Here is a 17,500-nt window from a genome sequence, read left to right on the forward strand (position 1 = left end):
TCCTTTCAATGCTGTTCATGCTAGTAGAATCTATTTAGACTAACATGTGCATAAATTTCAAACAAAAAGAAAAACTGCCTTCTGTTCAGTTCAGCATGTATAGATAAAGTGAAGGGAAAATAGGTCATGTTTTAGTATGTGGATACATAAGTTTTTTTATTGGTTAAGGTCACAAATGATTACTTAAGATATATGAATCTGACCTACTGGAACCAATGTTCCATATAAACTTATTTAGGCTCTGATGTTTGAAAAATTAATGTACAAGAGACTACAGTCATTTCTCAGTCTCAACAAAATACTATCATATCACCAATTTGGCTTTAGAGAAAACTTAAGTACTGCTGATGCAATCCTTGAATTTCTAGATCTGCCTACAGTTCATTAAACATCTCTAAATATTTCCTTGCACTTTACTTAGATTTCAGTAAAGCGTTCGATTCTGCATATTCAGATATACTGTTGGCTAAACTTAGGCATATAAGAATACGTGGAGTTCCGAACAATTGGTTTAAATCATACATTTCACAGCATAAACAGTATGTTTCTATTGAAACATCAAAATCATCACTATCCACTATAAAGCTAGGAGTCCCCCAGGGGTCCATACTGGGCCCATTACTGTTCCTTATCTATATAAATGATATGTGCAATTCTACTAATTTATTAAATTTTCTACATTTCGCTGATGACCCTACTATTTTTATTGGTCACCAGGACCTTCACTCCTTATTCAATACAGTTAATTCAGAACTTTTTTTATTTTATTTTATGCACCCTTTTTAAAGTCTAGCCAGGCTCATGGGCCCGGTTTCCCAGTTTCTATGGCGTATGTGTTCCCCACCCCAACTGGACAGGACGCCAGTCCATCGCAGCTTTACTCAAGAAACAGGAAGAAAGAGTGAGGGAAAGTTGGAGCAAAAGAGTACAAGAGGGGTCGCCACCACCCCCTGCTGGAGGCTCGTGGAGCTTTAGGTATTTTCAGTCAATAAACACACACAACGCCCGGTCTGGGAATCGAAACCGCGATCCTCTGACCATGAGTCCACTGCCCTAACCACTGGGCCATTGCGCCTTCAGAATTCAGAACTGGACAAGGTTTATCAAAGGCTTATCACTAATCAGTTTACCCTTAATATAAAAAAAAAAAACCTGCTGCATGCTTTTCTCCACAAAGCCCAAACAGCTTCTTGATAATGTCCTCATTGCAGGTAAAGCAATTTCACATATAACATCAACAAAATTTCTCAGCATTCATATCGATAAGTCCCTCAGTTTCAAAACACATATAAGCAATTTATTAAAGTGAAATTCCCGTACTCTTGGTATGTTAAATAGAATTTATTACCGTCTTCCTGAAAATGCTAGAATCACTATCATTATTTAATATACTCGAAATTCTATTATTGGTGTTGCTGCCTGGGGAAATTGCAAAGTTCGCTTACTCAGCCATGTCATTCATAAATCACGGAAAGCTCTCAAAATAAACAATCCTCAATCAAAATTACTTTTGTTTAACGATATATTTTATTATTCTTCAGTATTTGTTTCAGTCATTTGACTGCGGCCATGCTGGAGCACTGCCTTTAGTCAAACAAATCGACCCCACGACATATTCTTTGTAAACCTAGTATTTATTCTATCGGTCACTTTTGCCAAACCGCTAAGTTACGGGGATATAAACACACCAGCATCAGTTGTCAAGCGATGGTGGGGGAAACAAACACGGAAACATGCACACACACATGTACATATGACAGGCTTCTTTCAGTTTCCGTCTACCAAATCCACTCACAAGGCTTTGGTCGCTCTGAGGCTATAGTAGAAGACACTTGCCCCAAGGTGCCACACAGTGGGACTGAACCTGGAACCATGTGGTTGGTAAGCAAGCTACTTACCACACAGCCACTCCTGCACCTATATATATCTATAAAACACTGCCATCAAGTTCCACAAAATATTTCATCTTCACCGCCATACTTATTTCTATGAAATTATCCGTTACCATTCTCTCCCCCATAACTACCAAACAAGAGATATCGCTGACTTGAATTTGCCACCCCCCCTTTTTTTTTTTTTAGTATCAATTTGCCAAAAATGCTTGGAATAATATGTTACCACAAAAGCTAAAAAACATTTTTTCATTGTCAAATTAAAAAAAAAAAATCATTAAATCCCCACCAAACTCAATTATAAACTTTATTTTACAGACCTATAGTATTTATAAAATTTGTAATATTTATTTTATATTTCCAGACTTAAAGAGATTTACTTTTTATATACGTTTTTGATCGCCTTGCTTGTATGCAAGGGTTGTTTATTTTATTTAATTTTTATTTTTTTTGTAATTATTCATCTATTTATATTTTTATTTTTTGACCCCTACCAACTTGCCCAAATCAGCCAAGCTGTCAATGGGGTTAATCCGATGTTTTATGCAATTTCTGAAAAAAAAATTTTTGTAATCTTTACTTATTGTAACCGATAAAAAATATTCAATGTAAATTGGATTAATAAATTTATTTATTTATTTATCTATTCTGAAAATGAGCTACATTTCATAGAATATCTTAAAATTTGAAAACAGTGATTTTTTTTTTTTTTTAAATACAAAACTGAGACAAGAGCAAGACAAAACTTTTGCTGTAGGTCAGATATGGCCAATAGAGGTCATAATTTTGACACCCAAGTGTAAAAGCTCACTAATTTTTATGGTGAAGTAGGAAAAAAAAATCAACTGAAGGGACTAAATACAGCAAATCTGGAGTTCAAAGTTCAAATTCTGTGAGGAGCAAATTTGCTTTTCAGTCCTCTGAGAGAATTATGGAAAAAACAAATTTTTAACCGTCTTATATTTCTTACAGTATATGCATTTAAACATAAGCACAAACCCATTATTCAAAGAATAAATTGAAACATTCTTAATGGCAGAAAAAGATGCAAATGTCACAGAACACTTCTTCATGTTATTTTCGTTTGTTGTTCATTCTTAATTAAATATGGCCACGCAAACAACCGTGAACAAACAGTAGCGCTGAAAATGGTTCATATACAAGACTGTGAGGTGAAAATGGCTGGTTTAAAGAATTAAGAGCTATGGTGAAAGCAAACAGTGGCCATTTTGAATTGTAAATATATGTAAAATATTGTCAATAAATATAACAATAAGCCTGCAAACTTTCATTAACCAAAACCAAAAACTTTTTATTTTATTAAATGGATAAAAGGTAATTATATATTCTGCACCAGGTAAGGAGTGAAAATTAACAAAAAAACTAGTAGGTGCAGGAGTGGCTGTGTGGTAAGTAGCTTGCTTACCAACCACACAGTTCCAGGTTCAGTCCCACTGCATGACACTTTGGGTAAGTGTCTTCTACTATAGCCTCGGGTCGACCAAAGCCTTGTGAGTGGATTTGGTAGACGGAAACTGAAAAGAAGCCCGTCGTATATATATATATATATATATATATATATATATATATATATATATATATATATATGTGTGTGTGTGTGTGTGTGTGTGTGTGTGTGTGTGTGTGTGTGTGTGTGTGCTTGTGCGTATATGTTTGTTCCCCCCCACCATTGTTTGACAACTGATACTGGTGTGTTTACGTCCTCATAACCTAGCGGTTCGGCAAAAGATGAAAGATAGAATAAGTACTAGGCTTACAAAGAATAAGTCCTGGGGTCGATTTACTTAACTAAAGGCAGTGCTTCAGCATGGCCACAGTTAAATGACTGAAACAAGTAAAAGAGTAAAAGAGTAGTATTCTTTTCTTTTCTACTCTAGGCACAAGGCCCGAGATTTCTGGGGGAGGCGGGGGCAGTCGATTAGATCAACCCAGTATGCAACTGGTACTTAATTTATCAACCTTGAAAGGATGAAAGGCAAAGTCTACACACAAAACTGCTAGAAAAAGCAGTAAAATCTCCCTCTTGGAAAAAGCAATGATACATTATACTGGTTGATGAAAGGCAAAGACGACCTTGGCAGAATTTGAACTCAGAACATAAAAACAATTGAAATGCTGTAAAGTATTTTGCCCAGCATGCTAACAATTCTGCCAGTTCACCATAATAATAATAATAATAATAATGATAATAATAATGATGATAATAATAATGGGTTGTCCGAAAAGTTTGTGCCGATTTATAGTGGTGTACCTTACTTATTTGCCATGAAACCACCTCAATTCTGGGAAGAGGGTATTTTGAAGTTAAAGGGAAGATGAAGACGCATTGAGCAACAAAATGGTTCATATTTGGTTGATTAAAAATGTCATGGCAAGTATTTATTGACCTTTTTCTTTCCTTTAATATCGGCACGAACTTTCTGGACATCCCAATAATAATAATGTTTTCTACTAATGGCACAAGGCCTGAAATTTTGGAGGAGGGGACTAGTCAATTATATTGACCCCAGTACTCAATTGGTACTTAATTTATTGACCCTGAAAGGATGAAAGGCAAAGTTGACCTCAGCGGAATTTGAACTCAGAACATAAAGACAGATGAAATGTTGCTAAGCATTTTGTCTGCCCAGCATGCTAATGATTCTTACTTCTTTATAGCCCACAAGGGGCTAAACATAGAGGGGACAAACAAGGACAGACAAAGGGATTAAGTTGATTACATCAACCCCAGTGCATAACTGGTACTTAATTTATTGACCCCCAAAAAGATGAAAGCAAAGTCGACCTCGGCGGAATTTGAACTTAGAACGTAACGGCAGACGAAATGCCACTAAGCATTTGTGTGCTAACGATTCTGCCAGCCTGCCTCCTTAATGATAATAATAATAATAATAATAATAATAATAATCATTGCTTAACGTCCGCTTTCCATGTTAGTATGGGTTGGACAATTTGACTGAGGACTGGTGAACCAGATGGCTGCACCAGGCTCCAATCTGATCTGGCAGAGTTTCTACAGCTGGATGCCCTTCCTAACGCCAACCACTCCGAGAGTGTAGCAGGTGCTTTTATGTGCCACTGGCACGAGGTCCAGTCAGGCGGTACTGGCAACAACCACGCTCAAATGGTGTTTCTTACGTGCCACCTACACAGGAGCCAGTCCAGCGGCACTGGCAATGACCTTGCTCGAATGTTTTTCATGCCACCGGCACAAGTGCCAGTAAGGCAACACTGGTAACGACCACGCTAATAATAATAATAATAATCCTTTGTAATATAGGCACAAGGACGGAAATTTAGTGGGAGGGGACTACTTAATTACATTGAACCAGTATGCAACTGGTACTTAATTTAGTGACCCCGAAAGGATGAAAGGCAAAATTAACCTTGGCAGAATATGAACTCAGAACGTAGCGATGAGAGAAATATTGCTAAGCATTTTACCAGCTGTGCTAATGATTCTGCTAATAATCCTTTCTATTATAGGCACAAGGTCTGAAATTACTAGGGCAGGGTCGAGTTGGTTGTATCAACCCCCAGTGCTTGACAGGCACTTATGTTATTGACCCCAAAAGAATGAAAGATAAAGTCAACCTTGGCAGAATTTGAACTCAGAATGTAACACATATGAAATTCCATTAAACATTTTGTCTGGTGTGTTAATGATTCTGCCAAATTGCATCTTACACAGACACATTATATTAAGTAACCAAAGATATCACGTTTCAAAAATTGAAAAATAAACGGTTAAATTTTGGTTGAATGGCCTTCAATCACTGGTCTGCTGAAAAGGGGCTAGGTGTTTATTTAGGACTTAGAATTAAACAAATAACTATGACTACCACCACCATCGGTCATAAATTTGATCATTGCTATTTCGAGGTGGACTTAAGACCTGACAATAAATGAATAATTAATTCAGCTGACCATTAGCTTCATGTCTATTGCAAAGAAAATTGGCTTCCTGCCTTGATATGAGTAAAAAAAAAATCATTAGAATGTGCCAAGTCTGCTAGTGACATCATTTTAGAGCTGGACGATGCCTTCCAGAAAGTCGATTATGGCACCAAGCAATATTGGCTGTCTTGGAAAAGAAGGAGAGCGACTGCATAACTTTTTAAATGGACAGAGTACCATTCACAGTTTGAAACAGTAAATGGTGCTCTTTCAAGAGATGTAATAATAACTTTTGCCCATGGCACCATGCAGTGGGACTGAAGCCAGAACCATCTGGTTAGGAAACAAACTTCTTACTGCACAGCCACACTGGTGTGTGTGTGTGTGTGTGTGTGTACATGTATATGTGTGCACTTCACTATATAATTACCATTATCGTATATTTAACCCATTACCTCCCATAATTCTATTAACTGGAATTTTTTTTATGAAACTTTGATTCCTAGCATAAAACAGCCTTAGAAACATGCTGGAATGATCAAAATAACATTTTAAATAGAAATAAGCAAGATATTGGGTGAAAAATTAGCAAACTTCATTTGAATATCAGAGAAATATGCCTAGTAGATATAGCAAAAAGGTTAGATATGTGTAAATATTGACAGATAATTACGAAATTTGTAATTTTTAATGGGTTAACATCTGCAATAATCTTAGGAAAACCAGGCCTTCTGAAACAGATTTGGTTAACTGTAAGTGAAAAGGAAAACATCACCATCATCATCATCATCACCATCAATCATTGTTTTAACTCCCACTTCTCCATATTTGCAGGAATCAAAACCATAATTTTATGATCATGAGCTTAACACCCTAACCACTAAGCCATGTACCTCTACACAAACACTTGCATCTTTTTGTCTTTTACTGGTTTCAATCAGAGATTTAACAGTGAGGACTGGAAGGAAATGCAAGGCAGAAGAGAGCTGGTTCCTTTGGTGGTCAGCATGGCTTAGTGGTTCAAATCCTGCTGGAGACACAATTTTGGAAAGCAGCAGGAGGACACCTAGGAGTCATGACCCAGGTGGGTCTGGCTCTCATATAGTGTCAAGAATAAGAGCTGAAACACTTGTTGGGTGGGAGTTCTTCCTCTCAAGATCTCTCCTGCTGTGTGCTTGCCTTGAAGCAAGTTTCTCATATTTATTTTTCTAACACTCGGCACTCCCTTACAACAAGTGTGTGACACAAAGACAAGATCACAGACCCAAATACATACAACATAATTTTATATTTAGGTACAGGCGTGACTGTATAGTTAGAAGTCTGCTTCCCAACCACATGGTTCCAGGTTCAATCCCACTGCATGGCACCTTGGGCAAGTGTCTTATATCGTAGCCTCTGGCTGACCAAAGCCTTGTGAGTGGATTTGGTAGACAGAAACTGAAAAAGGCGGTGAACTGGCAGAAACGTTAGCACGCCTGGCGAAGCGCTTAGTAGTATTTTCTCTGCTGTGACGTTCCGAGTTCAAATTCCGCTGAGGTCGACTTTGCCTTTCATCCTTTCGGAGGTTGATAAATTAAGTACCAGTTACGCACTGGGGTCGATGTAATCGCCTTAATCCCTTTGTCTGTCCTTGTTTATCCCCTCTATGTTTAGCCCCTTGTGGGCAATACAGAAATAAGAAACTGAAAAAGAAGCCCATCCTATGTATGTGTGTGTGTGTGTGTGTGTGTGTGTGTGTGTGTGTGTGTGTGCATGTACATAGTTTGTCCCCCACCACCATTTTACAATAGCTGTTGGTGTGTTTATGTCCCCATAACTTAGCGGTTCCAGCGAAAGAGATTGAAAGAATAAATACCAGGCTTAAAAAGAAAATAAGTACTAGGGTCGATTTGTTCAACTAAAAAATTCCTCAAGGAGGTGCCCCAGCATGACCACAGTCTAATGACTGAAACAAGTAAAAGATAAAAGATATATATATATATGTATGTGTGGTTGGTGTTAGGAAGAGCATCCAGCCACAAAGAAACCATTCATCGGTTGTCAAGCGATGTTGGAGAGACAAGCACAGACACACAAACATATACACATATATATACATATACATATATACGACGGGCTTCTTTCAGTTTCCGTCTACCAAATCCACTCACAAGGCTTTGGTCAACCCGAGGCTATAGTAGAAGACACTTGCCCAAGGTGCCATGCAGTGGGACTGAACCTGGAATCGTGTGGTTGCTAAGCAAGCTACTTACCACACAGCCATTCCTGCACCTATAATATATAAAGAATGATACAATGATGCACATACAGCACTTCAAGTTCCTCTGTCAACGATAAGATGATCGCTGCACCTCTTCAGCTGTCATCAGCCAGGTGCCCTTACCGCCATCATTTACAAACACATGTTGACACAGAATCTTAAAGTCCTGAATAGGGGTCTCTATAACTGTATCCATTCATTAGGTATGGTCCTTATTTCCAACAATATTCCTGTCTACCTTTTTTCTTGTCATACACGGTTTATTCATATACACACATACAACAGACTTCCACACAGTTTCTAACAAATTCAAAAGACGGCAGGTCAGCTTATTAGATCTATAATAATATACTAAAATTACAATAAACTAGAACAGATATAATTGATTCTTCACCTAAACAAAAAAAAGTCTCAAATCTTCTGGAATGCACCCTATATAACGTAGCAGTGGGGGAAATCCCTCGTGGGGTGCGGATGGGGTGTTGTGCATATTGAATACATGTGCAGTAGATTTCTCATATATAATGTAAAGGATTGCATTAAGTCGATCATCTGAGATTATCCGCAAGATTAGTGGTCAGGAACTCACTCTAGTGGTGCAGAAAATCTTACAAATAAAATTTGCAAGGGAGATAATTCCAATAAGCTAGGCTGGTAGACGTAAGTATATGCGAGTGTATGTATGCGTGTGTATATATATATACACACACTGTATGTATATATATATATATATATATATATATAAATAAATAAACACACACACAATTGTGTAAGTAGAGGGACGCACGTCTGTAGACGACGACCTTATATATATAATACAATTCTCTTATTCGCGTGTCAGTATGTGTGTGTATACATATATGTATATATGTCGTTGCCGAGACACGTGTGATATAACTGAATGACTTTCCCACGCAAGGTAAACTCACCTACATAATCACACGCACTCGGATGCATATACGGACGCAGATTCACACACAGAACAACACACACCCGGCTATGTGTGTATGTCTATGTGTGAATGCGTGCGTGCGTATATATATATATGTATACATCTGTGTGTGTGTATGTGTGGTAGTGTGCGTACGCGCGTCTTATCTTACGTTCATTCACAAAAATTCATCTACGTATAAATTCTCCATACGGTAAGATCGACGTACGCGCGTCTGTTTATGTGTGTATATATAGATGTAAAATAATATATATACCCTGTGTGTGTACACAAAGATGTATATATATATATATACACATATGCATAAACATATACATACTGCATATATACATTCGCACATAGGCTACAGACATGTGGTGTTTATATATAGAGATATACATATATATACACTCACAAACACTATATATATAATATATATATATATATATACATAGAGTGAGAGACACACACTGTATATATATATATATAATATATATATATATATATATATATATATATATATATATATATATATATATATATATATATATACACACACACACTACAGACATGTGGTGTATATATAGAGAGATATACATATATATACACTCACAAACACTATATATATATATACATATATATATATATAGAGAGAGAGACACACACACACTGTATATATATATATATATATATATATATATATATATATATATATATATACACACACACACACACACACAATGTGCATTAAAATACAGACGGAAGATCGCCCTCAAATATATATATGTGTGTGTGTGTGCCTGCTATATATATATATATATATATATATATATATACTTACACACAATATATACAAAGACACACAGTAGCTACGAAAACGCCGTAATGACGCACCTGCTGGTTTTCGAGCCAACACGGAACGAAGCCGTTACTAAGTGGTCGTTCGCGTTGCTAGAAATAGCAGCCAAATCCCTCTTGAATTACACCCTGCAATCTTTAAAAAGGGAGAGGGAACATGATCCGTATTATACAATTTTCCTCCTAGATACTACAGACCCACGGCCCTCCAGAAAACATGATGGTCGTGGTTGGTATGATTTTGATCATTGTGTCTGCTTGATCACATCCTGCCTGTGGTTAAACACCAACCTGTTGGCTTTTTAAATACGCAGGCTTCATAACGTCAAACTGCTGAAAACCAGAGTTAGAGAATCAGTGATATATGTATATATATATATATATATCACTGTGTTATGTAGCATTGCAATATGTATATACATCGATAGAAGAGTGTATATAAATTATCAGAGAGAAAGAAAAAATTAGGTGTGTCTAGGCATAGAATAAACCCATAATGAGAGAGAGGTGGTGCGAGAAAGAGCAGTAAGCACATTGAAGGAACAGAGGGATGGATAGAAAAGAAGGATAGTAGGTCTTCAAAATTAACACAGCAATAAACACAATGAACAACAATATAAAAAAAAAACATGTAAAAGAATAAAAGCAAACATTTTCATTTTCATTATATGTAGACCGCAACATATATATATTTTGAATACATATACTACAAAAGGTTTAATAGCTTGATGCATTATATATACACGTGTATCTATGCGTCGGTATACACATATATAAAATATGTGGATGTGTTGAGTGTGTGTGTGTGTATCCATATATATATATATATAAATGAAGTTTTATATAGATGTACATTTTATGCTATATACACGTGTATCTATAACGCACCTGTATGTATGTATGTATGTGCATAACTATGTGTGATATGTAAATGAATATACACACAAACAAGCAAGCAAACGTGTAACTATATACCAGTTGTATTTAATATATAGTGAGAAAAAGACTAAGACAAACACAGAAAGAAAGACAATATATATATATACATGTACATATATGATCATATTTATATACACAAAACATCCATAGATAGATCGATAGACAGACAGAATGACAGACCATGTACGTATATATAAAAGTATGTACACATACGCACATACATAGATATATGCATACATGTGTATATATATATATATATATATATATATATATATATATATACACATATCAACATATATCAAAAGGCAGGGCAAAGGAGGAGAGAGAGAAATGGAATAAAAAGCCGAGAGATGGCTAATTTACTTACCAAAACAATATGTCCAGTCGATATATCCATATTCGACGAAACAGGTTCCTCGCTCCTGGAAGATGGTAACACAACAATTTCAGTAGAATTTAAAGGTTGTAACATCCTCTCCATGTCTTTTTATTATATATACACCTATATACATACATTGACAACAGACAGACAGACACACATGTGTATATATATCTATATACACCTTCAACGCACTCGATTTTTCGTCTAAATTACATATACATATGTATATATTTATATATATATATAATGTGTGTGTATATATCTGTATATAACTCTAGTACTGGTGTGTTGTTATTTTCGTTCACTATAGAAACTTAGATCTTTATGTTGTTGTTGTTGGTGGTGGTGGTGGCAGTGTGAAGATGGTGGGGGTTGAGGCGGTGATCTTTGTGTTACACGACATACTTTTCACTAGTGTTGTTGTTGTTGTTGTGATTGTTAATGGTGGTTGTCATTGTGCATTTTTTCCTCTTACCATCTTGCCTCTGTGTGTATCTAGTATGTATGTATGTGTGTATGAATGTATATATGTATATGTGTACGTATAGGTGTCTATCTGTATATATATGTATGTGTAAGTGTGTGTGTGTATGTGTAAGTGTGTATATGTATATATTTGTGTGTATGTATGTATGTATGTGTACTCTTCGGTGTATGTATGAGTACACTTACATAAATGTGATATATGAGTATGTATATCTGTTTCTGTGTAAATGTATTTATATATGTGTGTGCTTATGTGTACGTACGTGTTTGCACATAAGAGTAAATATTTATGTATGTATATATATATATATATATATATGCGCGCGGCGAATAAATGATATATAATTGGTGGGGTTTATTTAAAAAGTATTAAAAAAACATCATATAATGCTATATAAATATCTATCTTTTAATTCATCTATTTATCTATATATCTATCTTTCTTTCTTTCTTTCAATCTATCTATATGTATGTTCACATACGTAATTCCTTCTCTCTCTTTCTCTCTTTATGCGACACAACATTCTCGCTCTCTTTCTCTGTCTCTCTTCTCCTCTCGTACTCTTTCTCTGCGACAGGCAGCAAACGCCAGCCACCGACTCCAGCCTCAACGTGGTCGATAGACCCGCTAAAAATACCAGCCATATTTCATTCACATTACACCCGGTATGATCACGGCTGAAACGCACTTTATCAAAAAGTTCGCTCGTTGGTGGTTGACCTGGGGCTAAACACCACCACCAACAAGAGCAAAAACAACAACACTTTCTCTGTTGTTCCCACCACCCCCGTGTCTGTGTATACCTGAATGAGCACATACGTATGTAAATATAACTATTATCTATGTGTGTATATACATATATATATATATATATATATATATATATATATATGTGTGTGTGTGTGTGTGTCTGTGTCTGTATATATATATATTATAAATGTATATATATATTTTATACATACATATATATATATATATGAGTACTTTTTCTCATTCATTTATTATCGTTCTTGCACGTCGCTTTCAATGTCTCACGTAAAACTCCGTTAAGACGACCTTATTGCGTGCGTGCGCGTGCGCGTATATGTTTGTGTCTCACACACATCCACATACACAAATACAAACACGCCCAGTGCCCTCCCCACCCTCACCTTTTTCCTTCGTCTCTCAACGCCAATCAGTTCAATTTAGCCATTCATCAACTGGGTAAATTATTATCATTATTATTATTATTATTAAAGCGGCGAGCTGACAGAATCTTTAGCACGTCGGGCGAAATGCTAAGTGGTATTTCGCCCGTCGCTGAGATCTGAGTTCAAATTCCGCCGAGGTCAACTTTGCCTTTCATCCTTTCGGGGTCGATAAATTAAGTACCAGTTGAGTACTAGGGTCGATATAATCAAATATCCTCCTCACACAAATTTTAGGCCTTGTGCCTCTAGTAGAAAAGGATTATTATTATTAAGTCGTTGAGCTGGCAGAATCGTTACCACATCGGGTAAAATGATTAGCGGCATTTCGTCAGTCTTTACGTTCTGGGTTCAAATACCACCGTGGTTGACTTTGCCTTCCATTCTTTCAGGGGTTGATAAAAATAAAATATCAATCAAGGGCTTGATTAGATGGTATTAATTAACCCCCATCTAAAAATTCTTCCTAAATTGTAAATCAAAGTTTACGACTCACTATGTTCTGAGTTCAAATTCCGCCCCGTTGTTTTTTTGGTAATTTTTCAGATTAATACCCGCCCGATTACCTAACCCTAACCCTAAACTCTAATCCTAACCCTAAAACCCTAATCCTAACCCAAACCCTAACCCTAACACCCTAGTGAAAATCGTGCGGATGTTAATCTGAAAAATGACCGTTTTCTTTTTACAGAAGTCAATTAAATAAAGTTGTGGTCAAGTTCTGGATTGGATTTTGTTGATAATAGGCCATCTCTGAAGATGCTAAAAAGAGGTGAGATTGGTAAGCGTGGTCCGAGTAGATGGATCCACTTTTTGCATATATTGGGTTGTCTGGAAAGTTCGTGCCGATTATTAAAGGAAAGAAAAAGGTCAATAAATACTTGCCATTACATTTTTAATCAATTTTTAATCATTTTGTTGCACAATGCGTCTCCATCTTTCCTTTAACTTGAAAATACCCTCTTCCCAGAATTGAGGTGGTTTCATGGCAAATAAGTCGAAAGGTAAGCTACTATAAATCGGCACGAACTTTCCGGACAACCCAATGCCACCAATAGGCCAGAGAACAACCTGGAGAGAGAGGTGTACTTGTCTATGGTAACCAAAGTAAAACTGGATCTGTGGGATTCTGTTCAGAGAATTAACAGAGTTGTTAAAAGAGTAGATAGGATGAGTGCATCACAGTATATCTTGTGGCTCTTTACGATCTAATAGGAGTTGGGGTCAGCTTTGCCTTTTATCCTGTCGGGACCCTTAAAAAGATGTATCGAAACAGCGATAGATTGGTAGAACTAGCGCTCCGTCGGTTACGACAACGAGGGTTGATCCGATCAACGGAAGAGCCTGCTCGTGAAATCAACGTGCAGGTGGCTGAGCACTCCACAGACATGCGTACCCTTAACGTAGTTCTCAGGGAGATTCAGCGTGTCAGAGTGTGACAAGGCGGGCCCTTCGAGTTACTGGTACAGCTCGCTCATTTTTGCCAGCTGAATGGAGTGGAGCAACATGAAATGAAGTATTTTGCAAAAGGATATAACGTGCGCTGGGAATCGAACTCGTGACCTTATGATCGCGAGCCGAACACCCTAACCACGAAGCCACGCGCTTTCACTAGATTGGCAAAACTATTAAAGGGTTGAACTGGGTCTTTTGCGATATTTGTTCCGATTCACTGCATTCTGTGTTCAAATCGCGCTGAGGACAGATTTAAGCTTTACCTTTTATTCTTTTCGGGGCTTGAATGAAAAGGTACCAAACCAAGGGGTAAGATTAAGGGGCTGTTAAGTGGTTGGATTGGTTGTTTTGCGGTATTTGTTCTTGCATTCTGAGTTCAGATCATGCCAAGGTCAACTTAGAACTTTGCCTTGCATCCATCCAGGGGTCGATAAATAAAAACATCGAAATAAGGAGTTGGATTAAGGAACTTTTAGCTAGTTGGATTAGATGTTTTGCGATATTTGTTCTGACCCTCTGCACTCTGGGTTCAAATTCCACCGAGGTCAATTCACTTTTCATCCTTTCGGTCCATGAATTTTAAAAAGTACCAATTCAGAATGCGGAACCTCGTGGTTAAGGTTTTGTACTCACAATCGCAAGATCATAGTTTCAATTCCCGGTTCGGATAGTGCGTTGAGTAACCCTGCGACCCGGATAGTGCGTTGAGTAACCCTGCGACCTACAACAGGTTCGTGGAGAGCGTTGTGATCTCGGACACTTATACACTGTGGAAAGCCGGGTAAGTGACCCTTTGAGTTTTAGGACTCGAAACAGTAAAGTTCAGAGATTAATGGTGAAGGAAGAAAGACAAAATGATCGGCACAAGGTCTGCTATTTTGGGGGAGGGGTAAGTCAATTACATCGCCCCCAGTACTCAACTGGTACCTATTTTATCGAACCCGAAAGAATGAAAGGCAAAGTCGACCTGGAAGGAACTTGAACTCATAATGTGAAGACGGACGAAATGCCGCTAAGCATTTTGTCCGGCGTGCTAACGATTTTGCCAGTTCGCCGCTTTCATGAGAAAGATAATGACTGCAAATTTTGGTACAAGGCCAGCAATTTAAGGGGAGGGGTAGGTCGATTACATGAACCCTAGTACTCAACTGGTAGTTATTTCATCGATCACGAAAGGACGAAAGGCAAAGTCGATCTCGGCGGCATTTGAACATGTAAAGATGGACGAAATGCAGCTAAACATTTTGCCTGCCATGCTAATGGTTCTGACAGCTCGCCGCCTCCAAGAGATAGATAATGGCAGTGAGGTACTCGGGTGGCCCCCCACGAAGCACGAGTGAGTGGATGGGCAATTTGTTATATTGCATGTGAAGGAGATTGAGAAGAGGGTTCGTCAGATTCCGAAAATGGTTAGTTCCACCAGCTTGTCATTGTAGCTAGAATGATAATAATAATAATTATTATTTCAAAATTTTCCCTCGAGGGTAGCTTGGAGGAGGTGGGAATGAATCGATTACATCGACCCCAGAGTTCAACTGGTACTTAATTTATGATAATTATCATTTCAATAATAATAATTCTGCCAACCCGCTGTCTTAATGATAATAATAATTATTATTTCAAAGAAAGTTAAAGAAGTGATTTTAAATTCTCAATCGCAGAATAATGATAATAATATAGCCTGAACAGGATAAACTATCCCTATTTTGCAGAGAAAAGTGTAGGTGGCTAGCTGTGGACACGAACTCACAACCCCGTGATTACATGTCACGATGCTTGGAGGAGGTGGGGAAGAGCCGATTACATCAACCCTAGAGTTCAACTGGTACTTAATTTATGATAATTATTATTTCAATCGTCGTCTTAATGATAATAATAATATTTTTTTCAAAATTTTTCCTCAAGGGCAGCTTGGAGGAGGTGGGGGATGAGTCGATTACATCGAACACTGGTGTTCAACTGGTACTTAATTTATCGACCCCGGAAAGATGAAAAGTAAAGTCGACCTCGGCGGAATTTGAACCAAGAACGTAGCGACGGGCGAAATATCGCTAAGCATTTCATCCAACGTAGAAACAATTCTGCCAGCCCGCCGTCTTAATAATGATAATAATAAATTATCAGCGGTACGTTTTGAGTTCTTATCCTGCCGATGTCAACTTTGCCATTTATCTGTGGCATGGATAGCAGGGGGGCTGGAAATCTGTTCAGACTGCGTGTCGTTTCCCCCGCATAATACTAAAATACAATATTCGACTTCAGTGCACAACTGGTACATATTTCATCGATTCCGAAAGGATGAAAGGCAAAAATCGATGTCGACAGAATTTTAACTTAGAACGCAAAGACGGGCGAAATGTCACCAAGTATTCATGGCTTCATATCTGGTGAAGCAAAAACTCTGTCCTCTGCGAGAACTCTCTCTCTCTCTTTTCCTCTCTCTCTCTCTCTTTTCCTCTCTCTCTCTCTCTCTTTTCCTCTCTCTCTCTCTCTCTTTTCCTCTCTCTCTCTCTCTCTTTTCCTCTCTCTCTCTCTCTCTTTTCCTCTCTCTCTCTCTCTCTTTTCCTCTCTCTCTCTCTCTCTTTTCCTCTCTCTCTCTCTCTCTTTTCCTCTCTCTCTCTCTCTCTTTTCCTCTCTCTCTCTCTCTCTTTTCCTCTCTCTCTCTCTCTCTTTTCCTCTCTCTCCTCTTTTTCTTGTCTGTATTTCCCACGCGTGTCAATTTATTTATGTTTAGCAGGAAGAGAAAATGTAAGTCTTCGTATTTGGTGAGGTTGGTCTCCTAACACAATGCCAAATTCCCAATTTTACTCTTTCTGAGCACGATGTCAATAGGATAAAGTACCATTCAAGTACAGGGGGTCAATATAATGCACTGTTCCCTTCTTTCTTCCCGCCCCATCAAATTTCTAACCCGTGTTTTATCCACTATAAAATATTTCAAGGGCCACGTACGGTAGCAGAATCGGCAGAGCATCGGACATAATACTTTGTGATATTTTGTTCTGGTTCTTTGCAGCATATGTGACACACATATGCCGGTCCTGTGCAACATATGTGACAGAGTAACTTGTCACTTGTGAAAGGAATGCTTTACATTACTCAGAGCGTATGAAACAAGGAATAAACCAAAAGTTTGAAAACAAGCATGGACGTTTAACACAAACTGATGGAAATGTTTTGACAAG

The 17,500-nt window shown here is 37.6% G+C and overlaps 1 protein-coding gene across 2 annotated transcripts in view; it reads right to left on the bottom strand.

The window, feature by feature from the left end:
• Positions 1–17,500, bottom strand: part of LOC106876783 (receptor-type tyrosine-protein phosphatase N2) — a 144,626-nt gene that overhangs the window by 68,181 nt on the left and 58,945 nt on the right. For both annotated transcript variants that reach the window (XM_089343601.1, XM_089343600.1), the window contains one exon: positions 11,169–11,223. In XM_089343601.1, coding sequence (XP_089199727.1) covers positions 11,169–11,223 — 55 coding nt within the window. The remainder of the gene's footprint in view (positions 1–11,168; positions 11,224–17,500) is intronic.

This window comes from Octopus bimaculoides, chromosome 27, assembly GCF_046866305.1.
Source record: "Octopus bimaculoides isolate indiv1 chromosome 27, ASM4686630v1, whole genome shotgun sequence".
Taxonomy (NCBI): Eukaryota; Metazoa; Mollusca; class Cephalopoda; order Octopoda; family Octopodidae; genus Octopus; species Octopus bimaculoides.